Here is a 27,539-nt window from a genome sequence, read left to right on the forward strand (position 1 = left end):
AATAAAATGAACACACAAACAATGAAATAGCAATTTTACAAATCATAATTTTTACTAAAATCATACAATAAGATTACCCACTCTACCAGTTTACACAAAACTAACATAGAACATAATAATGAGCTAAAAAAAGGAGGTAAAATGAAGCAATTAACAATAAAACAGAACAGGAAAATTCCATTTGATTTTGGCCCTTATTCTTTGTGAAAGTAGTGCAAATACACCAGACAAGTTCTGAAGAAAGCCAGATTTTTTCCTCATTAGCCCAAGATTTAGTTTTTTCCATTGGAGTTAATTTCCCTCTTATTTCTTCAGAGAACATACAAGACCACAAATCATTATTTAAGTCATCAATCTCATTCTTCCCACAAGAGCATATTCTACTGAATATAGAATCCAACACCACCTGCCCATAACAACTGCAGATTTCTTTAGCATAAATCTCAATGTAGTGATGGCCTCCCACTGTTTGAAGCTTTGTACCACAGACTGATAAGTTTCTGGGCCAAAGGAATGTTTTATTAATCTTTAAAAAAGGGGAAGTTTGAGACAGTCTCACTGCCAGCATGTCTGTTTGCATACTGGCATCCTTAATTCTTAAATTTATGTCATGTTTTAAATACAATGGAAATATTGAGTCAGTTACTCAGTACATTGCTCAGGCCATTTATCTGAAGGAGAGAATAGATTTTCTTTAGCCATCTAAACCAGGATTTATTTGGCAGAGGCTTCTTAAATGCACTGCTTGCGGTATCTGGTAGGTGTAAAAGACCTATCTTTCATCCAGTAATTTAGGGTTCTTACTTGGGATAAAGTGCTCATATTTATCAGTCTGATTTCAGAGTGCATGAGCTCCCCTGTTGTAGAATTAGGTAGATAAAAGCTGCCTTAAAAAGTGGGGTACACCAATAAAGATTTTTTGGGCTGATACTGATGGCCGGTTATTGAGCAGCCATATTGGCCGATACCGATCTGATTGCCGATATGCTGCCCGGCAGCTTGGAGAGCAGCATCCGGCCAGTAACCCTATTGGGGGGAAGGAGTGTGGGGGAGGTAAGGGGCGTGGCGGGGGGTGCAGATGGAGGCCCTGCAGTGAGTGAGTGGGACTGTGGCTGGGGCTGCTGCTGCCAAGCTGGGGGCAGGGCAGGGCATGGGACAGGAGCAGGCAGCTCAGCTGGGGGGTGTGGGGAGGAGGGGGGTGTATGGCATGTGCCCCCTGGATCTGTGCATGGGGGTGAGGCTGGGCCACTGCTGTATGGGGTCAGGGCCAGGGGCTACACTGGGCTCTTCCCGGTGGCTGTGCTTGGTCTGGGGTGGGTGGGGCAGGTGGCAGTGGCGCTGGGGGGGGGGGGAGGAGACCTATGGTGAATTTCAGGGTGACTGTAGCCCCCCCACCCCCACAGCCCCTTTCCCAGTGCTGCTGCCACCTGCCCCAAGCGCAGCTGCTGGGAAGAGCTTGGTGCAGCCCCTGGCCCTGAGCCCTCAGCAGCAGCCCACCCTTGCCCCGTGCAAAAATCCAGGGGGAACATGCCCTCTGTCCCTCCTCAGGGGTGCACACAGTGCCTGGAGCCACCCTACCCCCCTCCCCAGGCTCAGTTCCGGCTGGGCAGCACCTGCACCTGCCCCAGCCCCACTCCCTCCCTCACTGTGGGGGCCTTGATCTGCCCTCTTTCCCCCGCTGCACAGACTTACTGGCCAGACACTACGGTCCCAAGTTGCCAGGCTGTACTCCTGGCCACACATGCACGTGGCCTTTATCAGTGACATTACTGGCCACATCAGCCAAAAAAAGACGATTGGTGACAATGTCAATTTTCCTTTTATTGGTGCCAATACGATATGGACAGATGTACTGGTGCACCTCGATTAAAAAGTAATTAGAAATATTTTCAGTTGTCAGGTAGACAATAGGGTCGGCACCCCAGAGTTCTGCTCTGTACAACAAAATGGATTTACAGCCCCATAGTGCTTCCAGAAACACTCATCAGCCCACCATATTGTAGAAAGATTAAACTCCACTCACAGCTTGTTTTGCTCTAACATTTCCATTTTCAAGGTCTTTATTCCAGCTCAGATTTTTGCTAAGATATATTCCAAGGTATTTAAAAGAAGACACCACCTGTAGTTTCTTTTCCTGTAAAACCTAATCCCCTTTCCTTCATTCATTTTCAAGGCCTACTGCTTTGGTTGTAGTTGCATTTATTTAAGTTATTTGAGTTGCAATACACTTGAAAGGTATCTAATCGTCTTTAAAGACCTGTTTGGGATGCGAGAAAATTAATGCATTATTTGCATTAATACATCATCCATTTTCCTCATACCTTTGGGCTGTTTTATTAAAACAGATGCAGTTCTAATATTAATTAGTGAGATTACACTAGTAGCTGGACACCTGCTGCTGATTCTAAATACTACTAGATTAGGGGGCAATACTGAGGCTAACATCACTCATGTAACTGGAAACACAGTATAAAACTGTTTTAGTGATAGACACTCTTGATATTGTTAAGATTGTTGCTTCCTGAACACTAAAATCTAGTAGTACTTAGAGTGAAGCCATCTAGTAGTACTTTAAGTGTCACCATCCTGCAATAGTCGTTTAAAGTAACAGAATAATTGAAATTTCAATACATTTGTTTTAACATGTTATGTCTGAACCCCTGTAAAAATACAGGCAATTGCATTATTGGCAAATCACTAATCTATTTCTAGGAGTATAGTGGTGCTTGCTCATCTCTTTATTGTTTGATTTACTTTGCACTTTTTCCTTCCATTTTTACAGTTTCTGTTTTAAATCAATAGGGCTTTAGGATTTAAAAAAAATCCCCTACCATAATCCTCTTTAGAAGGTTATCAAAAGCATTTTGTAACCTACACTAGGCTTCCTCCATTGTAGCGTAGCTATCTGTCCTCTGACAGTGACAGATTATGTATTTAAATACTGTTACTTTCCAACCCATCATTCAAGCAAGAGAGAGCTTGGTACCCTCCCTGTGTAATTAATGCATGTGCTGAGCTCCACTATGATTATGATGCCTTCAGAAAAGATTTTCTATTTCCTGTCCGATTTGCTACTCCTGTCAAGGAAAGGGGAGGGGGGAAGAGGAGGAAAGAAGTGGGGGGTAATGTCACATTTTAAAAGATGTTACTCAAATTTGAGAGAATCATGCAGCACAGGTACCTAGGTGCATAAGATGCAGCTTGTTTTTTTTTGTCTAGATTAGTGAAGCATTTGACAGGCTTTTTCTTAAAAAAAAAAAAAATCAAAGCATCTCTTATTGTACCATACAAATTGAGTTACCAAAAAAACCCAAAACAACACTTAAGTAACAAAACATCACAAGGACAGCTGGAGTGATTTTCCTCTTGTTGAGTTGCTCTAAAACAAGTGCAACTCAAGAAATGTTACTTTATTCTACTGGTGTTAGGCCTCTGGCAGACATTACACACATAAGATGCAATTAACCAGTTAACTGAATCAAAGCACAACCTGGCCACACATTCAGGGTGTTAAATGGTGCAACAAAACACAAAGCCAGCCACAAAAATTACAGACATGCACACAAAGTGTAATAGTTGAGTGGCTGATTTCTGCTGTGCCTTAAAATGAAGATGAGACAGGATGGACTGCATTGAAGTCTCCAGTTGGCCTCAGCGTGGTCCCTGCCAACCAACAGTCAGCTGACTGTCAGCTGGCAGGAACTGTATCACGGTCCAACCAACCACCAGGTTGTTGGCTGGTTCCAGGAACTGCAGTGGAGCCTGAATTGGCCGTAGTGGGTTCTGGGAGCCAGCCAACAATCAACTAATCCTGGGCTCCTCCTGCACTACTGTCAAGTCAGACATGATTTCGGTCTGATCCCTCTCCTTAGCTTCCCCCTCTCCCCCACCCTCAAAAAAAAAAAAAAAAAAAAATCACATTTACTGCCATGCATATTTTTCAACAAAAAGCTGCCTGACAGTTTTTGAAACGCAGAATCAGTTTTGCCATTTAAAATAAACCACAACTGATTCCAAAAGACAGGGAGAACAAGTAATGCATGACCTAAGCCTTCAGGGTTAGACAGATACTGATAAGTTCCAGAAAAAGGACGATTTCATACTAAAAGAAAAGACTATACAAAAACCGTTTAGAACCTTCCATTTGATTACTTGACATTGGAGTTAAACCCATGAAAACATTTTAATGCTTAGCATTTTATTCACATCACAGAAAATATTATATATTGGAACCAAAACGTATAACCAGGTCTTGGAAGGTTTGGCAAGTAGCAAAATGTCTGACATAACAAAACATACTTTTAGAGTTCCCTTCAATATAGAAAAACAGGAAGTCTTCAATCCTTCAACAGGTCTTAAATGAACAGAATGATAAAGTACCATATCTTAGGAAAATACAATGGCTAAATACTCTATATCATATTTACACATTGCTGTGTGTGCAGAAGCATATCTTTATCAATTAATGCAGTTACATTAATCATTTTAAGTACCTGGCATAAAAAAGTACTATGTTCCAATGTTAAGGCATTTGAAACTAAAAAACAAAAGTATAAAAATAATGCAGATTAAGTGCAAATACAAAAATACAAATGATAAGTCTATACATGAATACAAACCCTTTAAAAATTAAATACTGACTTAATTCAGTCATTCAAATGACAGTCTTCACCAGACTTGAATAAAAATGGATTTGGGAAACTGGTTTAAAAAAAATAAAATAAATGTATATACACTCTAAGTTTACTCATTCTTCTTAGGTTTATTCCTTTCACATCCATTATGGAATCCCTTGGTACCATCAGGACCTTTGGGTAACCTCAGCACTCCCACAGGTAGCCCACCTGCATTTTGTATTTTCCGGGCTAGCATAGGGCTACCTACTGGACTTTTTTCCTGTGTTGCAGTTTGAGCTAGTCTTCTCCTTTGTACCCAGGGGCTACTAGAAGGGGTGATACTGCTATCTGAAGAATAATCTGCATACTTCCTTGGGATTTCAGGACTAGTGGTAGGGTTGAGTTTGCCCTCTTCAGCCAGTGGAGACTTCCTGGACACTTTGCGCAGTAAGGATGGGCTGTTCCAGGGGCTTGACCGAGGTGACACATTAGGGCTGAGATGGTTGTTTTGATACATGGGGGGGCTCAACTTGCTCATAGCATCACTCTTGCGTCCAGACAATGGAGATGCAGGGTTACTCTCTGGATCTGAAGAACTGTTTGCTGAAGATTCATCACCAACATACTGAAGTTCCTCAACTCTCTTATTCAGGGATTTAATTTTATTAAGACCCTTGCTGGGATCATCATCACGGTTTTTATCTTTTAAAACTTTTTTCTTTGGTGGCTTCATTCCTATCAAGACAACCTTCATGCCAGCTTCTTCATTCTTTTCAATTGACATGGACTCATGAGCTTTTATTGCAGCATCAACTTCTTCAAATTCTACTATTGCACATTCCTGTGTTCCAACTTGGGTGTATCGACTGCTGAATCGTTTAATGTCAGGTGGCAGATCCCTCCCAGGCTTGAGAATACGAACAGATGAGATGACACCAAATATTACAAAGGCCTTGAGAAGATGCTCCATGATCTTTTCTTGCATGCAGCCATTTTCTTGCTCTTTGTTCAGAGCTGGTAGCTCAGAAATCAAGTGCATATCATACACAAGCAGCATCCTGGTAGGAAGGTTCTCACTGGGAAACACTGGAACTGGGGTATTTCTTCTCACTTTTTTATTGTCTTCATTCAGCTCCAGTATACTGGAATACTTCAAGGCATGAGCTGTGGTTCTCCAGTCACGGGTAAGGTGTTTTACCTTTAAAAAAAGGTAAAGGCAAGCTGAATGCAGCTGATAAGTCACCAGAATTATAGTTCTACAGTTACAGGACAACCTGGCTCAGATTTACAATCATTTACTGTAGTATCCTTCCTGGTTAGTGGAAATGTCCTACTGTAATAATGAACATCAATAAGCAGCTATAAACCCCGTTAAATTCTCCTCTCTAGATGTGTCAACATCCCACCCACTGCAGATATGCTCCTGACTAAATTTGTCATGATTCTACCACAATGAGCCCCAGATTTTAGGCCTGTGTTTGAATCAGGGTACTCCGAACATCTCTGAGGAAGTGGAACTTGGTACAGCCAAAATGCCTTTTTTTCCCCCCACCTTTTCAATTTTGGGGCAGCCGAGACCGCTGGGGCCGGAGCAATGAGGAAGCCAGCAGCCCTGGAGGCTTGTGTTCCATGTCTGGGGCTGAGCATCCTGCTCACGGCGCGCGCGCACAATCTTTTCCCTCTGGCTCTGGACTCCGAGGGCACTAACTCCCAGACTAGGCAAGTTCTTAGATCATTCTGGAACAGGTGAGCAGTTCCTAATCAGGGGTCAGAATAGCTCACGTCCTTTATAAATCACATTCTTCAAACAACTAGGAGTTCCTACTGAAAAAGGCCCATTTCAAATTCTGATAGGATCTCATGAATATATTGCCCTTGCTTCACTCTTTAAATCTGAAAATACTTTTGCAAAGGAGGTCAAGTCCATTTCATGCATGGACTTTAAGGCACAAAGGAGGGAAATGACTTGCCCAGAATCACTCAGGACTGTGACAGAGCCAGAGGCTGCATCCAGGCTTCACATACCTGTTCCTGCCATACCCAGTTCACTCTTCTGCATTTCAAAATGTTTTTTCTAGATGTTGATTTCCTAGACCAGGAATGGGCAAAATATGGCTTGTGGGCCGGATTCAGTCCGCTGAGGGATTTTGTCCAGTTTGTGGTGGGTCATAGATTCATAGAGTTGGAAGGGACCTCAGTGGGCCATCTAGTCTGACCCCCTGCCCCTGGCAGGCAAGAAGAGGTCACCAACCCTGGGGTCAAGTGATCCCAGCCAGGTGCCTGTCCAGTCTCTTCTTGAAGACCCCCAAGGATGGGGCGAGCACCATCTCCCTTGGGAGCCCATTCCAGATTCTGGCAACCCTGATAGTGAAGAACTTTTTCCTAATGTCTAGCCTAAACCTCGTCTCTAGTAGCTTACGGCCATTGTTCCTTGTCGTTCCAGGGGGTGCCCTGGTGAACAGATCATCGCCTACTTCATGTTGGTCTCCCCATATGAATTTGTACACTACCACAAGGGTCCTTCGGTCTCTCCCAGCTCAGCCCAGGTGCAGGGAGTAGCCCGGGCCATGGCGTGTGCAGCCAGTCCTGCTGCCCCGGGCATACAACAGAGCTGGGCTGGCGTGGCAGCTGGACTCGCTTCCTAGCAGTGGTAGCTCCTTTTGGCTGCCACCTCCATGGGACCCAGCCCTGCTACCCAGGCACCCTGGCCCATCCACTCCACACCCACTGCCATGGGTGGGACCTGTGCAGACAGGGCACATGGCTGAGTGGATGGGATGGGGATTTGGGTGACAGTGTGGGCCCAGGCAGAGCTGCAATTTGCTGCCTGCACAGCAGGGAGGATAAAAAAAAAAAATCAATGATTAAAAACAAATTGTTTTTATTCAAATCAGATTTTTTTTATTTAATTGTATTTTTTTTGTCAAGATTATATAAGACTAAAAAAAACCAACAAAGATACATTAAAGCTCAAAGATCTCATCATGGAATAGAGATTATAACTTCCAATTGTATACTATTTGAGGCAATATATTCATGTAACCTTTTCAGAAATTTTATAAATAAGTCACAACAGGCCACGAACTATATTAGAGGCCCAATCATATGGAGCTCCCTAAGGTTCCTTTATAGATTAGTAAAGATTAAAGAAAGCCACTCTACCCAATGGGCCTCGGTGCTCAGCCTACAAGATCCCATTAAACATCTCTGTGATGCTTAGTTTCAGTTCGCAAACTATAGATTTGAGCCTCCAGAGATCATAGGCAGACAAGGTTCTTTGGGTAGATGTGATATCTTTTATTAGACCAGGGGTCGGCAGCCCCTGGCATGCGTGCTGAGCGTGGCACGCAAGGTCATTTTGCTTGGCATGCTGCGGCCAGCCCCGGCTCTGGGTAGCTGCTGACAGTGACGGAGCCTGGGATGATCCCAGCAGGGCTTGCAGCATCCCAGCTTCCTGCTGGGAGCAGCCTGGGCTCCTGGCTGGCAGCCGCTACCCAGAGCCGGGGCCGGCTGCAGCCGGGAGGCTCCAACATCAGCTCCGCACCGGCACGTGCACCCATGCCTTAGAGCGGGCGGTGGGGGAGGGGCCTGAGGCAGTGAAGCCCTGGTCTCTCCCCCGCTCCCAGCAGAGAGGTGATGAGCCCGGCGCAGCTGTTTGTGGCCAGCCCAGGCTCTGGGCAGCTGCAGCAAGCTGCGGGCAGAGTGCAAACAGCTGCGCCAGGCTGCATAGCTCTGGCATCAGCTCTGTGCTGGTGGCAACTGCATGTGCACCTCAGGGTGGACGGCAGGGCAGCACAGCCCACCCTGAGGTGCCCGTGCAGTCGCCACCAGCATGGAGCTAATGCTAGAGCTGTGCAGCCCAGCGCAACTGTTCGCACTCTGCCCACTGCTTGCTGCAGCTGCCCAGCGCTGTGTTGCCTCAGGCCCCTCCCCCACCGCCTGCTCCGAGGCGCGCCTGCACGTGCCAGTGCAGAGCTGATGCCGGAGCCCGGAACAGCTGTTTGGAGCCTCCCAGCTGCAGCTCACCCTGGATCTGGGGAGCTGCTCCCAGCCAGGATCCCAGGCTGCTCCCAGCAGGAGCTGGGACGTTGCAAGCCCTGCTGGGAGCAGCCTGGGGTCCAGCAGCTACCCAGAGCTGGGGTAGCTGCTGGCAGCCACAGAGCCTGGGCTGTGGGGCAGGGGCTTTGGGTGGGGGGCATGGGGCACAAGCAGGGCATCCTGCCATGTACCCCTTTCCCTCGTTTTGTTTTTCTGCCATGCTGGCACTCCGGCACCTTCCGAGGTAGGCATTGTGGTGTTTTTCGGCACTCTGGCCAAAAAACGTTGCTTACCCCTGTATTAGACCAACTAAATATTTGGAAAAATTGTTCACTGTAAGTTTTTGGGCACAAACACCCTTCTTCAGGCATAAGGAGAGTTTGTAGTCTCTAGAGATAAAATCCTTGTAAGCATCAGTATATGGAGACGAGAGATAACAGACCGGATTACCCACCCATCAGCCCTCTTGTGTCTGTAAATTTGTGTACAGAGTCAAGCCCTTACCTTTCTCTAAAAGTGCAAAGTTTCAAGAAGTTAAATGAATAAAAGATATCAAAGAATGCACTTTTAGTAGAAAACAATGATTAAATCAAGGCTTCCTGACTAGTGATTTAAAATTGATTCAATTTAAATCAAACCCACCCTGCTGCACAGTCCTGAAACAGGTGCGGATTCTGCAGGCAGGGGTGTGTGGGGAGTGGATCCTGGCTCTTCTCCAGGCCTGGCCCTGCCACTGCCCCAAGATCCCAGACTTGGCCCCAACGCAGCTCCCTGCCCACCCACGGCCCCATCCTGTCCATCTAGTCAGATGCCCTGCCTGCAGGTCTCAACTGGTCTCCACAGAGACCCTGGGATTATGGGGTGATGACAGTGTGGGGCTGGTGCCTGGGGCAGAACTCCTATCTGTGCCCCACACACCCCTGCCCACAGAACTGGCGCCTGTTGCAGAGGCATGCGGGGAGCAGATCACGACTCTGCCCCAGGCCACGTGCTGTCACCGTCCTGCTTGCCTGCCTTGCTCTCAGATGCTGCTCCCCACCCACCCACAGCTCCATCCTGGCTAAGTATCACAGAGCACTTAGATGCCTTGCTCCTTAGAGTGGAACTGCTGGGGAAAAGCCCTAGCAGTGAGTGGGGAGCCCCAGGGGCTGGTTGCCGGGGCAGCCAGAGGGAGCTAGTGGCCCACACCTGCCAGAGGTCAGCTGACTGGACGGGGCAGGGCCTGGCTCACATATAAACCTCAGGGCTGAGGCCAGGATGGCAGTTCCCTGCTGGCAGCCAAGGGGGAAGGAGCTCTGTCTGAGCAAACCAAGGGGAGAGGCCTGACTGCACCAGCAGCTCTTGATACTGGTGAGGGATAGAGCACCCCTGGGGTGGCTTGAATGATGTTGTTATAGCTAGGCAGCTTGAGTTTATGTTATAGCAGAGGAGCTTGTGTTTTGTTTACTGTGTAAGACCAGTGGCTTGGGTGAGGCTATTAGGGGTTGGAGGAGGCCTCATAGGGGACCCACGGCGGCATGGAGACCCCAGCCCCAGAGAGGGGGCAGCGAGAAGGCCCAGAGAGGGTGCACCATTGGGGGTGCACCGACCCCGAGCGCCAGAGAGGGCGCGGAGCAAGACAAGGGCCGCAGAGCGCCAAAGAGGACAAGGGGGCCAAAGTATAACAAGGCCCAGACTGAACAACGTCCATTCCATCTGAGAGGCTTGGGGTGTAGTAAAGGGGTGGTTGGAGACGCACATAGCCCATAACTTAGGGTGTCCTGAAGCACCCATTACAGAACGGGACCCACCAGGGGTCCGGGAGCCCATGGAGTCAGTGTACAGCAAACCGTGTCCAAGAGGGTGTAAAAGCAGACTCCCATATAATTCCATCAAAGACGTGGCGGACAAGGATCGAGGGTGCCCATAGGGCCAACTTGGCATGGTAAGGGGGCCTTAGGAAGATCACGGCCATCCTGTAGGACCCCGCGCCGTGACACTAAGCATAGAGCAGAGCCATGATCTGCTGCCCACACACTCCTGCAACAGGTGCTGGTTCTGTGGGCAGGGATGTGTGGGGAGCAGATTGTGGCTCTGCATCAGGTTCCAGCCTCATGCTCTCACCGCCTCACAATCCCAGGGCCTCCATGGAGACCAGCCGGGATCTGTGTGGGCAAGCGGATGGGATGGGGCTGCTCAAGGAGTTTTGCTGAGCTGTTGTGTGTGGAAGGAAAGGGAGGGATGTGCTGACCTGGCCCGTGACAGCTCACCAAAACCCACTATGTGACCTGCAGGCCCAAATTATTGCCCACCCCTGCCCTAGACCTACATGAACCCACATGATTTTTTTAGATGAGTCATGAAGAGACTATATGCAAGGAAAGCTTTAACTGAAGGCTGACTATTAAACAGCATCAACCCTTAACACAGGCATAAGCAGAGTGTCAAAACTTCTATAGCTCAAAAATGTATTGCTTTCTAGAGCTTGTCTATCCCCATCATGCAGCTGATCCAATAAGAGAGATCATCCAGAAAAATACTTGTCTTTTTCATTAAGCTAACTAACTAGAAAGTTTTTCCTACCCTTCTCTGAACTGAACAGAAAGAGGTATTAAAAAACAAACAAACAACAAAACCCAACCTACCTTTTTGAAAGAAGTAAGTAGCTTAACACTGACATAGCCCATCTTATTTCTTCTCACGTGTTTTAAGAGGAAGGCATCTTTCTCAAGGTTCTCATCTGAAAAGTAATATTCAATTTGTTCTATTAACTTCTGGATGAGGTCATTTTCTGGAGGCTTCCAGTCCTGGTCAAAATCTTCATCATTCTCACCTCCACTAGAACAAGACAATGAAATATAATATTATTAACTGAGCATAGCCAGGTGTGTCAGCCTAAGTTTCACTAGATTTACTAGTGAAGCAAATTAAGTTTGCTGGAAGTTTTCTGAACTAGTTTAGTCATTCAATCAAAGAGTTTTAAACCCAAGATACCCTTTTTAGTAAGACAACAGCAGGTGTTAGATTCTATACTATTTGCATTTATTCCATACTTTGAAATATTAATCTGAGGGGAGAAATGGGGAAAACACTGTTAAATGAAAAAACCGAAGGGTACTGATGAACAGTGCATTTGCCTTTTTTCCACTGCAACACCAAAACTAGTTAACTAGTCTCACCTAGTGGTACCCTTGATCAGAAACAGTAAGAAACCTGAATTCTTTGATAGGGACAACCACTCTGTAGGGCCTAGAACCAGCTCAAGCAGATCTAGATTTGTGACCTATGGTTCAGCTTTTCTGGACAGAGTAGGATATTATTATTTAGATTTGTAACAACAATTCCCAAAGTAAAAGGACAGAGGCACTGATGTTCAAAACTACATCCTTCCTAAAGAACTACTACTGCTTTTACTCAATTAAAAAAAAACAAAACAAAAAACCTCAACACAGATGCTGAACGAACAGGCGCAGTGAGCCTTCCCTCTACAGGAGGGTGCCTGTTTGTAAATTGAGCCATTCCAGTCAGCCCTTGGGAGCCAAATTCCTGAATTCACTGCAGAAGCTGATCTTACTATAGAACTATGAGTCATGTATTTTAGCAATTTATGAACAGCACACTATGAATTTAACTCATAAATCAGCTTTTACCAAATTAAGAAACACGGGTCCACAAATGCATGATGCTACATAATACTCATCTACCTATCATAGCTTCACTTGTCCCTGAAAATACTTTAAGCTATTTTTCTCATAAGCAAAGTTGCATAACGAGGAAAGAGCACACTGCTAGGCCAGGAAGCTGTATCCAGAACAATCTGCATTGCAAAAATGTGTTTGGTATTAAAAGCCAGCCTTCAAACTGAAACATCAGAATGTCAGAACAGTGTTGAAGAGGGTTTTTAAGTGCCTGTTCTATAGGAATGAGGGTATTCATATTTATGCTTGAAATGCAACAAGAGAGGATAGAACAATAAATTTCAGGCTTTGCGGAGGTGAATGAGAATGCCTCTTAACCCAGGAATGTATGAATCCATGAAGGTGTTTGGGAAATAATTTTAAAGAAGCAGGGACAGGGAGAGGGGGAAGAGAAGAGCAGTTTTGAGAGACCTTCAGAAATATCATTTGGGGTCTAGATATCTTTGCCTGAAGCTCTATTGACAAAAGCATCACATCTTTAGAAAATCCTGTCCAAAAGTCTTTTAATCCACCCACACACATGCAGATGGGACTCTGCCCTCATCCTACAGTTCTCAGTACTTGTACTTTGACGTACAATCCCTGGAGCAATTAAAATGGTCACATAGTACTATGGCAGACACTTCACTCAAGGCTTATATTCGGAGAGGTTGTCAGAAGCTTATGGTGTTCTAAATGGGATATCCATGGATAGCCATTTGTCAAACCCATTAAAGAAGATTAATGGAGTAGAGTCTCATCCTGGAATGTACTGAAGTGTGCAACTTTTCTCCCCCAAAAGTCTGCAAACTACATACTGATAACGTAACCAGTGTGCAGGCAACTTCCAGAGTTTCTGCTAGTGGCCTGTTCTTATGGACAAATCCTGTCTGTTCTACTGTCTTAGAGAAGCTGTCTGTCAGGTAAGCATAATCTTTATACACCATTACTTGGACATGCATTCTCTAAGCACCTCTACTCATGCATAGGCAGATAGAAGGATTTCATCATTGCACTTGCAGGTGGTAGTTGTGTGCAATGACTCTGTGTGTTAATAGGTTTTACACAAAGAAACATGATTAAGTTAGTGGCCTGCTAATACAGAGCTGCTTTAAGTTTAGATTCTTATTATCCCACTTCACTTTAGCACTAGAGATTCAGAAACAAACACCTGTGAAGCAAACAACTAAGGAGCCAATGGTAATATAGCTAGAATATTCATTTAAGTCTGTTCACATTTTCATTCAGGCTAACACCAGGGAGGAGTATACCTGAAATTTAAGTGCAGAACTTGCAGGTAAAGTATGTGTTTGTTTATTTTTCAGCATGGACGTTTGTGGCCATTGACTTGGGTTCCATTTAATTCCTGTATAAAATTAATGCTTAAAAAGAGCCTTTCTTTTGCCAAACATCAATACCTTCCATATGGTGTTAGCACTACATAAATGCTTAAAAGGTCCTAAATCCACTTTTCCTCTAACATATTAAATATATGAATCTTTTCAGGTCTATAGGTCAAGGCAATATGGTACTAATGCAGCCTACTTTTGGGATGACAGCACTGACAGTGGTGTTTTCCCAAGCTTGACTCCATAAAAATGTATTAGAGTTCTCTTAGAAAGGCCAACATACAGTATTTTTAAAAGTGGCTGTAGTGATCATGTCACAAAAATGATTTATCATCTTAAAAAAAAATCACAAAACTAATATAAATGCTGAATACTGAAAATAATCTTTATGTCTCACAATCTGACTGACTTTGGTGTCAGTAAAAGCTGTCTACACCTTGCATTTAGTATTTCTTTCTCCTTGGATCTTTGTAAGAATGTCTTTGTCAAAACTGCTTGGATAGAGTGAAAAACAACCTTTTTTAGATTATGACTCATTTGGCTATTACTTGCACAGGAAACCAAATGCATGTGTGCATCAACAGCATAATTTGTACATCAAAGCCTGTAGGATTATAGCTATCAAGATATTGAGTTGTTTGGATGCATATAACTTTCTGACCAACTCATTTCCAAAATAAAATGAGACTACAGTATTGTATAGTAGCAGCAAAATTAGCAGCACTGAAATAGAGCTGCAGCCAGATGGCAATGGGATTTTGGTATGAATATGTGGATAAAGGACAGGGCCCCTAAAAAAGATCAGCAGCAGCAATTGTTGCTTTAAAATAAGAATCAGTAACTTTAGATGCATTATTTAGACAGTTAAAAAGTAACCTCCCCCTGCCCCTCAAAAAAATAAAATCCTTCCAGGCTGAGATTTTCCAGTCTTAATCTATCCAAGAGGGATTTCAGTTTGAGGGTGAAAAAAGAAAGAGAAAGAAAGATTAATGTGTGGAAAGATTAAAACAACACCTTTTCCAGTAGAAACTTTTGTAATATTGTTTAAACTACCTAGTAGCCAAAATAGTTGAGGACTGGAAGTTGTCATTTGCTTGAAGAGTCCTCAGAAGTGTTTACTGCCTTGGCCCAAAGGAAACTAGTTTTAACTGTCTAAAAATTACTAACTGGGCACTTAGTAGGGCTGGAGTGCTGTTGTTACAGCGATGGTCCAAACAAATGAGAGAAGCCAGTTTTTTGGCATGATCTTTTGTTGGATCAACTGTACAGTTGGGAGAGACCTACCTTAGCTGTTCAGTCAACTGACCATTTACCCCAGGGGCTTCAGACCGGCTGCAACAATTTCCTGAAAGGTTGGGCAATGTGTGGCTCAGACAAGTGACCAAGGAGGGGACAGGCAGCACAGCTGCAGATAGGGCAGGAAGCAGACGACTGAACAGGGAGATCAGGTAAGGAGCACAGGTTAGGAAGCAGAGCAGATCAAGCACATGGGTGCAGGGCTAATTTGTGGCATGCCTACCAAAAAGGTTGGCCCCAGTGTGCTGGATAACCCCAAATTCGCTGCTGCTTTCTTCACTTTGAGGTAAGGCAGTGTGCAAAACATTAACCTAAGATGATGCGAATTGTTGGATGCAAATTGTTTTCTCATCTTCCTTGCAATGTAACCTTCACAGATGTCCTCCATTTCAGCACTGCAGACCTTATCTACACTGTGCTTTTTGTTTTTAGGTTAGGCAGTATCACTTACCAAGTACTGATGAGGAGTTTGTGGCCAGCTAACAGGTTAACACCATTAAACCATTTCTATACCATGTACTAACTAAATGTTTTTTAGAAGCATTAGTTGTTGTGTCTATACAACAGTTATATTACAGCCTAGGATCCCCTAGGGTGATACATTTTCACTGTTGTAAAGGTGTCCTATCTAGCTATAGCAGTAGAAGTCACCCTTATACTACTACATAAATCTACATTGGAGCAGGCCTTTTATCCCAGCTGGGTGCATCTACACAAGACGCTTTACTGTGCATTAGACTAATCTAATGCGCAGTAAAGTGTCACCATCTACATGTGTGCAGCAAATTAAATTTAAAGCCCCATTTGCTACTACTCACAGATAAAGGTACTAGAAAATGGTACTTTAAACTATGGTGCTGAAGCACACGTGTAGATGCCAACCAGAACCAAATTGGTCCTGGTCAGCCCAGGCAGCAGGGGACCACAATGGACCCATGTCTCTCTCCAGTCCCAATGCTGCTTGGCTCCTGCCTAGTTTCAGGGGGAGGTGGGAGCAGAACAGCTGGCTTGGAGCAATGCCTCGTGCTTAAGCAACAACACCCTGATCTCTCCCCTTGCTTTGCTTGCAGGTGGCAGAGGAGTCCAGGATGAACTTGCTGGATCAATTAGTCATCAAAAAAAGGTATGGAGGCATCCACCTACCTGGTGGCCTTGGATCCTGCTCTAGTCTCCAGGGCCAGCTTTTGGCAAGCGCAGTACTCTGCATCATGGGGCTGCTCTGCACTGGAGGGAGGGCAGTGATGAGCTGGGATCTCCTAGCCCACACTCTAGCTCCTGCTCAGTGCTAAGGGGAGGTGGGAGCTGAGCAGCACTGGGACTGGGGTGGGGAAAAAAAGAAGTGGGTACCCCAGGCTGCTGTGGGGGGTGGGGGGGTGCATTAATTGCAAGTGCAGACATACCCACTGAGCAGTAAAGTTTGAGAAACTGTACAGAAACTGCATACAGAAAATGGGAAGAAGTGGGAACATGTGCCACAGGTTGGGTACCTCTGCTCTAAGGGGGGTGTACTTGTTTTTATTAAATATTGCTTTCACAGAAAGGAAAAGTTGCATAAATACTTTGAAATCAGGAAACATAGTACCAGGTTCCACAGGATGCTCTGTTTAAGGTAAGCAGTTTTTCCTTTACATTGCCATTCTGGGAGAGCATTATATAACTAAGACTACAGGAATCGGCACAAGGAACACATATTCCACCTTAGTTTAGGCACTTGAGCTTCGAGTGCTCAGCAACGCCTTCCACTTTTCTCTTGGCACAATCAACATTAATTTTTTAAAATTACATCAAATGGCTTTTATAACTATCCATTATTTCCAAAAGGTCCATTTTTATTGTAAAATGCTTTTATTCATCCTAGAATTAGGACTGCAATGTGAAATTAACTCTATTTCCAAGTTGATACTCCCTTGAAGTTAGTTAGTTAATTTTTTTTTAAATAAGTGTTTCATAGAAATGGGAACTAAATATGCAATCTATTAAATATACAAGATTAAACAGAAAGAGAAAAAATCTTGCCCCCTGTAGCCACTTTCAGTGACAGTGATTGTAGGTAAAAACAGTTGATACCCTGTAATCTGTTGTTTAATTATAGGTATTATTTTGTTACTATATCAAAAAGTAGAGATGCACTGATATATTGGTCCATATTGGATTGGCACTAATAAAAGGAAAATTGACATCAGCAATCAGCATTTTTTGGCAATAATGTCACCGATAAATACCACATGCATGCACGCAGTCGTGGCATGCAGGCAGCCAGGAATGCAGCCCCATATCTTGCAGAGCAGCATCTGGCTGCTGAGTCTGTGGGGGAGGGAAGGGGGCAGATAGAGGTCCCCACAGTGAGGGAGGGAGTGGGGCAGGTGCTGCTCAGCCAGGGCAGTGAATGCGATCCTGGAAGTGGGACGGAGCTGTGGGTGGTGGGGAAGAGGGGTGCACATGTCTCTCGGATTTATGCACAGGATGAGGGTGGGCTGCCTATTGCAAGGCTTGGGGCCAGGGGCTGTGCTGACCTATTCCCAGAGGTGGGGCTGGGCTCTGAGCAAACGGGGGCAGGGTGGGTTGGGGCAGTGCTGAGAGTGATGGCTATGGCAAATTTTTTTGGTGGCCATAGCATACCCCATAGCCACCCTTCCCAACACTGCTGCTGCCTATCCCACCCCTGCCTGCTCTAAGTCCAGCCCTGGCCCAGTCCCCACCAGGAAGAGGCTGGCACAGCCCCTGGCCCTGAGCCTGCAACCAGCCCTTGCCCTGTGCACATATCCGGAGGGCACACGCTTCCCTCCCCCAGGGGTGTGCGCAGCAGCAGGGAGTCACCCCTCCCTCCCCCACCCTCCCAGACAATCCACCTGTGGCTCTACCTTGCTCCCGGAGTCACATTCACCACCCTGGCTGGGCAGCACCTGCCCCAGTCCCACTCCCTCCCTGACTGTGGGGGCCTTGATTTGCCCCCTAACATCTCTTTCCCCCCCCACACAGACTTGCCAGCCAGATGCTGCTCTCCAAGCTGCTGCGCTGCATATTGGCTATTGGATTGATATCAGCCGATATGGCTGGTTAATAATTGGCCATCGGTATCAGCCAAAGAAGTCTTTATTGGTGCACCCCTACAAAAAAGCACCAAGGAAAAGCTAATATGAATGCCGATGTTTAAATCATTTGTCTAATTTGTGTTACCATTTATTGGAAAACTTTAAATTGTTTACCAAAAAAGCACAAAACAAATGTTTAACTAGATCAAGTTACTGAATTAGTTCTACAAATTGTGTTTTGGGAGAAGTCTCTCCTCACAAATTAAATAATGAAGAGGTAATCCTAGGTTGCATCATTTTAATAGCTACAGACTAATCTGAAACAAGATTATACACCAGTACTCAGAAAAGCCTAATCTGATTACTGTTCCTTAGCAACAATTGTGTTTCTACTCTTGAAGAAATATAAAATGGACAGCAGTCCATCTCTGACTGGGTACCAGCCTGAGAACAAGTCATCCTTCGAAGTCTCAGGTGTGCTGGCTTTTCAGCTTTGTGGGTACAATGTTTTGCACCTGAAATTTCCTCCTTAATTCCATTTGTCTCCACAGCTGCTACAATGTACTTTTCTAGTGGGATCCAGAGGAACTGAACCCTAAATCATGTCAACTCAGAAGTTTTACTATTAAAGGAATAGCAGGCCTCACATGGGTACATTTTATACTGGGATAATCACATGTACAACTAGTTTAACTGCTCTTGTACCTAGGGGCTTTATCCATAAAAAATATGGTTTGGGACGGGGGTAGGGGGAACAGGGATATCACATGCCTAAACAGCAGCAATATTGGGTTGAAAAAAAATTTAAGTTTTGTGTTTTCAGCTTAGAGGTAATAGGGTGCTCCTCCAGAAGATGCCCATGAAATTCTTACCCACTCTTGGGCCTGTAAACACCTCCCAACACAGTGCACCAGCACTCCACCACTGCATGCTTATATATACAAAACTTGGAGCATTAGTGACCTCTGCTTTCCACTTCCACATCTGGAGGCAGCTCAGCCAAGGACTAACTTGGGTTTCATTACAATACAAAATCTTAGGACTAATACAGCCCAAAAGTTCACTTTTAAAAAGATCCAACAGAAAAACTTGTAATCTAATAACCTATTCAATATTGCATTTCAAATTATGGGTCACCTTGTTTGTGACAAATTTAAATCAGCCTTTTCGTTTAAAAAACAAACAAACAAACAACCCCCCCCCCCATACATTCCCTACGCTATTCATACTTAAATTTTAGTTGACAAATGCCAAATACTGCTGGGAACCTTTATTTGAAATACAGGCAGTCCTTGATTTACGACGAACGGCACTTACAACCTTTATAAACGAACACCAGGTTTTGAGGTTCTGATGCAGGTTTCAACTTTATGATGCTCACTACAGCTGCATCCAGCTGGTAAGTCTGGAAGGGGCGTGGGGCCACAGATCAATGCCCTCGCAGTGAAGGAGGGATTGGGGCTAGAACAAGGGCTGGGGCAAGTGCTGCCTAGCCAGGGCGGGGCAGGGGCGGGCACCTCCCTCCACTGCATGCCACTGCTCCGGGAGCTGCTGCAGACAACTTTCAAAAGCAGCTTATCTGGGAACAACAGAAAAAAACTTATTTGTTCTTCCTGTGGTGGACTGCACAGACCTTGGCTCTTCTAGGAAAAAAATAAAAATAAAAGGCATAATAAAATCCTAGTGTAGACAGGGTAGTTTGTACTACTGTGACTGTATCAAGGCTGTTTTCCCCCTGCCTTGTTCCTACTGTACTTGGGCAGAACTGGTCTACAGCCAGATGGACTTTATTTATTCTGAAGAAGATAACTGTGTTACTACCTGCATATAAGTAATTAAGCTTTAATCACTCTTAAAAGTGATTTATAAAAGTGATATAAAAGTAATCTTAAATAGTCCTAGAGTGGATGCAGTTGTCCAGGTATCACTCTCTAACCAGGAGTAATGACCACAGACTTCTGGAAGACTGTTTCAGGCTCAACATTAGGAAAAACTTCACAGTCAGGGTGTCCAGACTGGAATAAGCTCCCTCCAGAGGTGGTGCAATCACCTACCCTGGAAATCTTCAAGACGAGACTAGACAGTCAGCTCACTGGAGTCAGTTGTCTTCCTGCCTAGAGTGGGGGGGCGGGACCCAATGATCTTCTGAGGTCCCTTCCAGCCCCTTACAATCTATGGAAGGCACAAACTATATAGGTATGACCAACACCCTCAAAACTACACAGGAATGTCATTTTTATACCATGTATACTACCACACTCAGAGCTGCACTAGTCAGATAGGCTGCTTACAGACATAGAACACCCCCCCCACAAAAAAACCAACAACAGTGCTTTACTTGAAGCTCAGCATGCCTCTGCACTGAGCTCAGTGCATGCCCAGAAGAGGCATCATGTTAGCTGGACCCAGCTTACCCAACATCTGTATAGCTGATTCAATCTGAGTTATTAGATAAAAGTGCCGAAAAGCCCCGCTGAAGCACTTGATGTATACAAATGCTGCAGAGCCAGGCTGAACTAACACCCTGCTTCTTCCATTAAAGTGTTTTTGTTTTTTGTTTGCTTGGTTTTGTTTTTTGTTGTTTTTTTTGGGGGGGGGGGGTTCACGTCTATCAATGCCCATATTTAAGTAAAAAGACTCCCCTAACTGACAGTTATTCAGGTACTTAAAAAAAAAAAAAAAAAAAAAATAAAAACATTGCTTAGACCAGGCCTTAGAAAAATGTCAGAACACACTTTGATTAAATATATAGTGAAATACCACAGGGATTCCTACAATTACAATACAGGCAGTCATCGACTTATGTTTCAAGTTACAACATTTATAAATTGACACCCTGTTTCAACTTTATGATGTCAGTTTCGACTTTACAACACTTGATCCGATATACGCCATGCCAGCGAACAATGTATTTACAATATAAATACATTAATGTAGCTATATTACTCATCTATAATTGATCGAGTGCAAAATTCTGGGGTATTTTTAGTGAAAATAGGGTATCAGGTCTTGGTTCAGGAACCAATCCCCCATTTATAACATTGTTTCTTATGAGAAAATTGGTTCCAACTTACATTTCAACTTAAGATGCGGTTTTCAGGAACCAATTGTGTCGTAAGTCTGAGGACTGCCTGTACAACTCCCAAAACTATAGCCACTCAGATCAACAAATGCAGATTCAGACATTGCTGCAACCTGCTACAATACCCACCCCCAGAAGAGGGCAACAGAATCCCTTTGGTTGTTACCTACAGTACCCAGTCTGAACACGAGTGACCTCCAACTCCTCCTGAAAAAAGGACAACCACCTTGAAGCAGCCATGGGGGAACAAATCCCTCCAACCTTAAACAACATCTCTCTAGCAAAAGCCTATCAATTCCCATCTCATGGAGGCACAAGGCCTTGTAATGGACCCAGATGCCAGCTGTACCCCCTTACTACATCATCACTGTTACATTGACTGTAACATCTGAGGTTCACTTACCTCCACGTTCACCAGTGTCAGGTGTGCCGTCCCCTGCTATGTGCCCCTCAGCTGTCTACACTGGACAGGCCAGGCAATCCTTACACGCAAGAATGAACAAACACTAGAGGTGCACCGATTCACGGGTCAGATACCAGATTAGCACTGATATGAGTGACGCATAGGGGCTACACATGGGTGCATGTGCACTCCGTGAGATTTGTGGTGCACCACCTACGAAAAGGCACTGCTGACACAGTCGGCACAGTCTCCCTGCTGCTGACACTGCCAGCAGCGTCTGTGGGTGGTCAGTGATTGCTGCTGGTCACTGCTGGCAGTGGCATCTGCGCATGGTCGCCAATCCCTGGTCAGTGCTCGCCTTCCCCCCCCCCAACCGCCGACAGCACTGGCGGCATCTGCAGGAACTCTCTGCTTACTGCCGCCATGCTCCTGCCACTGCTGTGCCCCCCCCAGCTGACAGGGGCACGCGTTGTTCATGGGCACTGATATAAAGAAAATTGGCTGCATTGGAAATTGGCCTAAAGCGGCTGATAAACGCCCATGCATGTGCACAGCTGCAGCACAGCACACAGGCAGAGAGCAACTGAAGAGCTGTGTGCAACTGGTAAGTCTGTTGTGGTGGAAGGGGAGGGAAGGGGCATGGCGGGGCAGATCAATGCTCCCCGTGGTGAGGAAGGGAGGGAATAGGGCAGGGCAGACACTGCCCAACCTTGCAGTGGCGTAACGAGGGTCTCGGGTACTGAGGGGCCAATGCTTACATGCCCCCCGCCTGGTCACCCCCTGCAGATTCCAGCGGCAGGGTCGAGAGCAGGGGGGGCGCCCCGAGCAGTGATTGGCGACTGCCCGCAGACACCGCCAGCAGCATCCAATCTCAGCGAATTGGAGGCGGGGGGGCAAAATCGGAACTGCTTCCCACGCCACTGCCACTGCTTCCGGTTTTGTGGCCTGTCGGTACCCCCTGCAGCCCTGTGCCCAGGGGCCATGCCTCCCCCCTAGTTCCCCTGTCAGTACACCACTGCAGCCGGGATGGGATGGGGCACAGGAGAGCCATGGCTTGTCTAGTGGACGCAGGGGGAGGGCGCATGTGCCCCCAGATCTGCGTGGGGTGGGGCTCTTCTCTGCAGAGGCTGGGCTCAAGGTAAGCAGAAGTGGTGCTGGGAAGTGGGGCACTGGGGGGGGCTACAGTGAAATTTGGGGTGGCTGCAGCCCCTCCATAGCCTCCCCCCTAGTGCTGTCACTGCTCGCCCCAAGCCCAGGCCCCGCTGAGAAGAGCCTGGTGCATTCCTGGCTCCAGCCCGCGTTGCAGCCTGCCTGCCCCACTCAGCGCAGACCCAGGGGCACCCCCCCATGCCCTCCTGGGGTGGCACAGCTGTGGGAGCCCCTGTGTCCCCTGGATGAGCCGTGGCTCCATCCGATGCCTGCCCCACCCTGCCCCACCCTACCCCGGTTGGGCAGTGCTTGCCATAGACCCTGTCCCACTCCCTCCCTCACTGCGGGGGGCATTGATCTGCTCCCCTTCCCTCCCCACTCCCCTTCCACCACATCAGACTTAGCAGCTGCACACTGTATCAGAAATCGGATTCGTATTGGCCAATATACCTCTTAAAAAAAAAATCAGCTATTGGTATCAGCTCCCAAAATCTCTATTGATGCATCCCTAACAAACACCAATCTGACTTCAGATCTAGAGACACCCAACCTAGTGGCAGAAAGCTTCAGCCTCCCTGGAGATTCCCTCTGACCTCCTTTGCTGTCTGGGAGCAGCTACACACTTTACAAATGAACTTGAATGGGAAACTGTGGAACAGCATCCACAAACTGGAAAAGGACAAACTTTCAAAGTAGTCATGAGGGGACAAACTTTTCCTGGTTCACAGGCAGCCCCTCTAAGTGTTAAGTATGGTCTGAAACAGGGATTAGAGATTCTTATCCCATGCCCTTTGTCTGGATGGGTTTACTGTTTGTTTGCCTTTCTCTTCCCAGTCCCTTGCATTCAAATCACTCTCCTCTCCAGTCTATACACCGCTTTGTGTACACTCCTTTCATACACTCCTTTCATAGCATCTGTTGAAGTGAGCTCAGGCACACAAAAAGCTTATGCTCTACACTTCTTAATTTAGTTAGACTCCAAGGTGCAAATCGACCCCCACTGGCTTCGACTCCCACACCTTTAAAAGCACAGTAATGGATCAATAAGCTCTACAAGGTTCCTCCACTACGTGTAACAATGGGCACAGAATAAACGCCTCCTGAAAGCAGTCAGGTTGTTACAGCAGCAGGTTTACATTATCTGCCACAATCCCCAGAATAGGACAAGGCTGGTGAACGTTTCTATTGCAGGAACACGCCCGTGCCTCAGGGTGCGCGACCCAGCATGGCCTTGGCTTTGTGTCAGACAGCGCAGCAAGCTGCAGCCAGCCCCGAGCCGTTGGCCTCCAGCCCAGAAGGCTTGGAGAGGGGGCCGTGTCCGGCACCGGTTCTGGGCAGGAAGGCCCCGGCCCATGGCCACACTTTGGCTCTGAAGTCGAGCCATTGGATTGAACTGCATTGAGGCCTCGGATTCATGGATCCACTGGGCTGTGTAAGGCCCAGTGGGTACTAATGAACGCTGTTGCCGCTGCAAACAGCGCCCCAAAGCAGCTGGCCCCAGGCCTGGAGATAGGCAGGCAGCGCTGTCCGTGCGGGCAGGTGGGCCGGGACCTCAGGGTCGGCGACGAGGGCACGAGGCTCCAGGCTGCCCGGCCCGGCCCGGCCCAGCCCCTCGGGGCAGAGCAGCGCCCAGCCGAGCGCCCCGCGGCGGCGGATGCCGAGGGGAAGCAGGGAGGGAGGCGCCGGCTCCCCCGCGGCCGACGTCGCCTGGCCCCGGCGCCGCGCTCCTCCCCGGCGGGGCCGCCCCCGCGCTGCCAGGTCAGCAGGCGAGCCAGGGGCGGCCGGCCCAGCTCCCTGCCGCGGGCAAGGAGCCGGCGCATCCCCGCCCGGCCCCTACCTCGACTTCCCGTGTCTGCCCGAGTCGTCCTCGCTGCAGCTGCCGCCGCCCAGGGAGCCCGGCGTCGGGGCCAGGGCCAGGGCCAGGGCCGCGCCGTCGCCCTCCTCCTCCTGCTCCTCCTCCTCCTCTGCCGCCTCGATGGCCACCCGGATCCGCACCGGGCCGGCCCCCGCCTGCTCCGCGCCCGCCCCGACGGCCTCCTGCCGCCCCGGCGCGGGGCTGCCGGCCTCGGGCTCCTCCGCCACGGCGCCGCCCGGGCGCGGCGCGGCCATGGGGCCGGGCGGCGGGGACCGCGCTGCCACCAGCCGCCGGAGCCCGGCGAGCGGCGTCCCCGGCCCCGCTGCACCCGCCGCCGCGGCGCCCGCTCCCCGCCCGCCTGCAGCTCCCCGCCCCCAGCCTGCGCGCTCCGCGGGGGGCAGCGCGAGCGGGAGGGGGCAGCGCCGCCAGGCGCCAGCACAGCCCGCCCGCCTCTATCCTGCGGGCCGGGACCAGGGGCAAGGGGTGGGGTCGGGTCCCCCCGCCCCAGCCACGGAGAGGCGCTCACGCCCGGTTTCAGGCAGGGCTATTTCAACGTTATTAGTCTTCACATATTTCGTGTTCCAGGTCAAATCCGATTCACAGCTGTACTGGAGTTTAGGGCTGGAAGGGACCTCGTGAGATCATCGGGTCCAGCCCCTGCTCCGGGCAGGGAAGACTGCAGGGGTGAAATAACCCCAGCAAAGGGTTCCTCGGCCAAAGCACAAGACCGACAAGAACTCAATCTTCCCCAAACCACGTTGATTGAGCAGGGCCAGGCCGGCGGTCAGGAGGTGCATGTGCACCCCCTACACATCACCACGGGGCTAACCGCCACGTCTGGCTACAACCAGTGAGCATCTGATGTCCCAGGTTCTCACCCTGGGATTTCAGATATTCCCAGATCCATTGGCACGCATCCTACTGCAAGCCCAGAGGTCTTGGGATTCGGGTGCCCCCCATTGATCTTAGTCAGAAGGCTGAGAAGAGGGGACGCGGCTGCTGGGGTGGATCTCGCTCCAGGCTGACCAGGGGGGGAGTTTGTCCTATAGCTTCCCAAGCCTCCTGGCCAGTCCCAGCGGTGACTGGTGTTGGGGGCAGGCCAAGGACAACCCATCATTCAAGTTGTTCAGTAAATACCAGGCATTGGAGGCAGTTTGGGAGGGACCTGGAGGAGGGCAGGCACAGAGGTGGTCCTTTACTCAGTTACCCGCAAAAACCAGCAAACAGGCTAACCAGGTTGTTTTTGAAGTAGTTGTTAGGGTTCAGAATCAGCACCCCAGTGAGATGCCTGGAATCCAGGGACACCTCACTGTGCTCTCTTATTTCAGGACTACATCCGAGCAAATTAAGAACATTAACTTGGCAACACTAAATGGTAGGATTTTCCTTTTCTTTAAAAGTGAATTTCTGTTCATTCTTCATTTTAGAAAACAAAGACTTATCAGAAAGACACTTGATGGGTTTGCATTCTCATAGAGCCCTATGTAAATGTAAAATTTTAATTCAACAGCTGAGGCTAAGAAACATGAATAGACAAAGACTTGAATGCACACATTTATAATTTAATGATGATACAACATAGAACTATGTGGTACTTTACAGACACACACAAGAAACATATAGCCCCTGAAGAGCCCTCCTGCATGTGATAACTTTCAGTCATCAGATTTCACGGCATTGTTTCCATGCATAAAAGCGAAACATGCATAACATTTAGAGGATCAGGACAACATTTACTATGTGAGTCCTTATTCCTTAATTTGGGAAGAGCCTTGAGAGAGGCCTCTTTCATTACTGTTCACATGTGGATCACAAGGTAGGAGATGAATTTGTAATTATTACTTCAGTCCATATTTTGGGTTAGTCCTTATGTTGTAGTGGCCTCCTCAGCGCCTTCAACTTTATGGGGAAAATTGTCTTCACTTAAGTGCATCTGCTCAGTATTTTCAATGGAAAGTTTTCATTTTTCAATATTATTGAACAATTTCAATAATATTCAATATTAAAAATCTGAATTAGCAGACATGTCCATTGGACTTCATTTTTTATTTTTGGAGACAAGGTTCTTTGGGTGAATCTGATATCTTTTATTAGACCAACTTAAGTAGTTGGAAAAGAAAAATTTAAGCAAGCTTTCGGGTTCAAAAACCCTTCGTCAGGCTAAGGAAGTTTCAGCAGTTGGTGTGTGCTCTTGCTGGATGGAATGAAAAGTAAAGAAGCCAGAGGTCGGGCTGGTATGCATACAAGACAGGTGGTCAGTGAAAATGTGGATTGAGGAGTCAATGGGTGAGAGACAGGCGGGGGGGCTGGATTTAGTTTTTAGCACTTCAAAAGTTTTCTGCAGGCAGGTCTGTCACCATCAAAACAGAACACAAATACAGCTCTGCTATGATGGGTTGATTTTTTGTATTTTTGTATTTTTTTAGCTTATCTGGTGCTTAGAGAGGTTCTTTACAGAGATGACTTACTTGCCCTGCTATGCAACTAACTAGAGGTCTTTGTCAGCTAGCAGAATGCCACAGGCAGTCCTCGGACTTAGAACACAATTGTTTCCTGAAAACCACGTCTTAAGTTGAAAAGTTGTAAGTTGGAACCAATTTTCTCATAAGAAACAATGTTATAAATGGGGGATTGGTTCCTGAACCAATGCCCGATAACCTATTTTCACCAAAAATACCCCAGAACTTTGCACTTGATAAATTATAGATGAGAAATATGGCTACATTAATGTATTTATATTGTAAATAGCAATCATTGATTTGGAAGGACTTCTTTGCTGGACTTTTTGAAGGGCTCTTGGTTGGACTTTTTGAAGGGCTCTTGGCTGGAGTCTTGTCAGTCTTGGCTGCAGCTTTCTCTGGAGTCTTGTCTGCTTTGTTAAAGAAAGTGTCCAAAGAAATTTGACAGATGTTCTCCAGTTGTAAGTCGGACCACCTGTAATCTGTTGGTGCTCATTGCATAGTATAACGTTAGGCCTTATCTCCATTTGGCTACATTTCTCTAAATGTGCCTGCTGTTGCTACTACCAGTTCTGCTCCAGAAATATTGTAATATTGGAAGATT

General features: G+C 47.0%; 1 protein-coding gene and 1 long non-coding RNA gene across 3 annotated transcripts; one reads left to right on the plus strand and one right to left on the minus strand.

Annotated features, from left to right (window-relative positions):
- Positions 1-29: 29 nt before the first annotated feature.
- Positions 30-24,901, minus strand: LARP6 (La ribonucleoprotein 6, translational regulator). Its single transcript, XM_019477406.2, has 3 exons — positions 24,459-24,901; positions 11,279-11,471; positions 30-5,814 (listed from the first exon to the last, which is right to left on the minus strand). The coding sequence occupies exons 1-3, from the start codon at positions 24,728-24,730 to the stop codon at positions 4,744-4,746; spliced, it is 1,536 nt and encodes a 511-aa protein (XP_019332951.2). The 5' UTR covers positions 24,731-24,901; the 3' UTR covers positions 30-4,743.
- LOC132244001 (uncharacterized) lies at positions 11,470-20,552 on the plus strand. 2 transcript variants are annotated; one of them, XR_009455630.1, is made up of 3 exons: positions 11,470-13,607; positions 15,388-16,078; positions 16,493-20,552. It is a non-coding gene; the product is annotated as an uncharacterized LOC132244001 (long non-coding RNA). The 2 variants fall into 2 exon arrangements; XR_009455629.1 differs by having other exon boundaries at positions 11,470-16,078.
- Positions 24,902-27,539: the final 2,638 nt, after the last annotated feature.

Source organism: Alligator mississippiensis, chromosome 11 (assembly GCF_030867095.1).
Source record: "Alligator mississippiensis isolate rAllMis1 chromosome 11, rAllMis1, whole genome shotgun sequence".
Lineage (NCBI taxonomy): Eukaryota > Metazoa > Chordata > Crocodylia > Alligatoridae > Alligator > Alligator mississippiensis.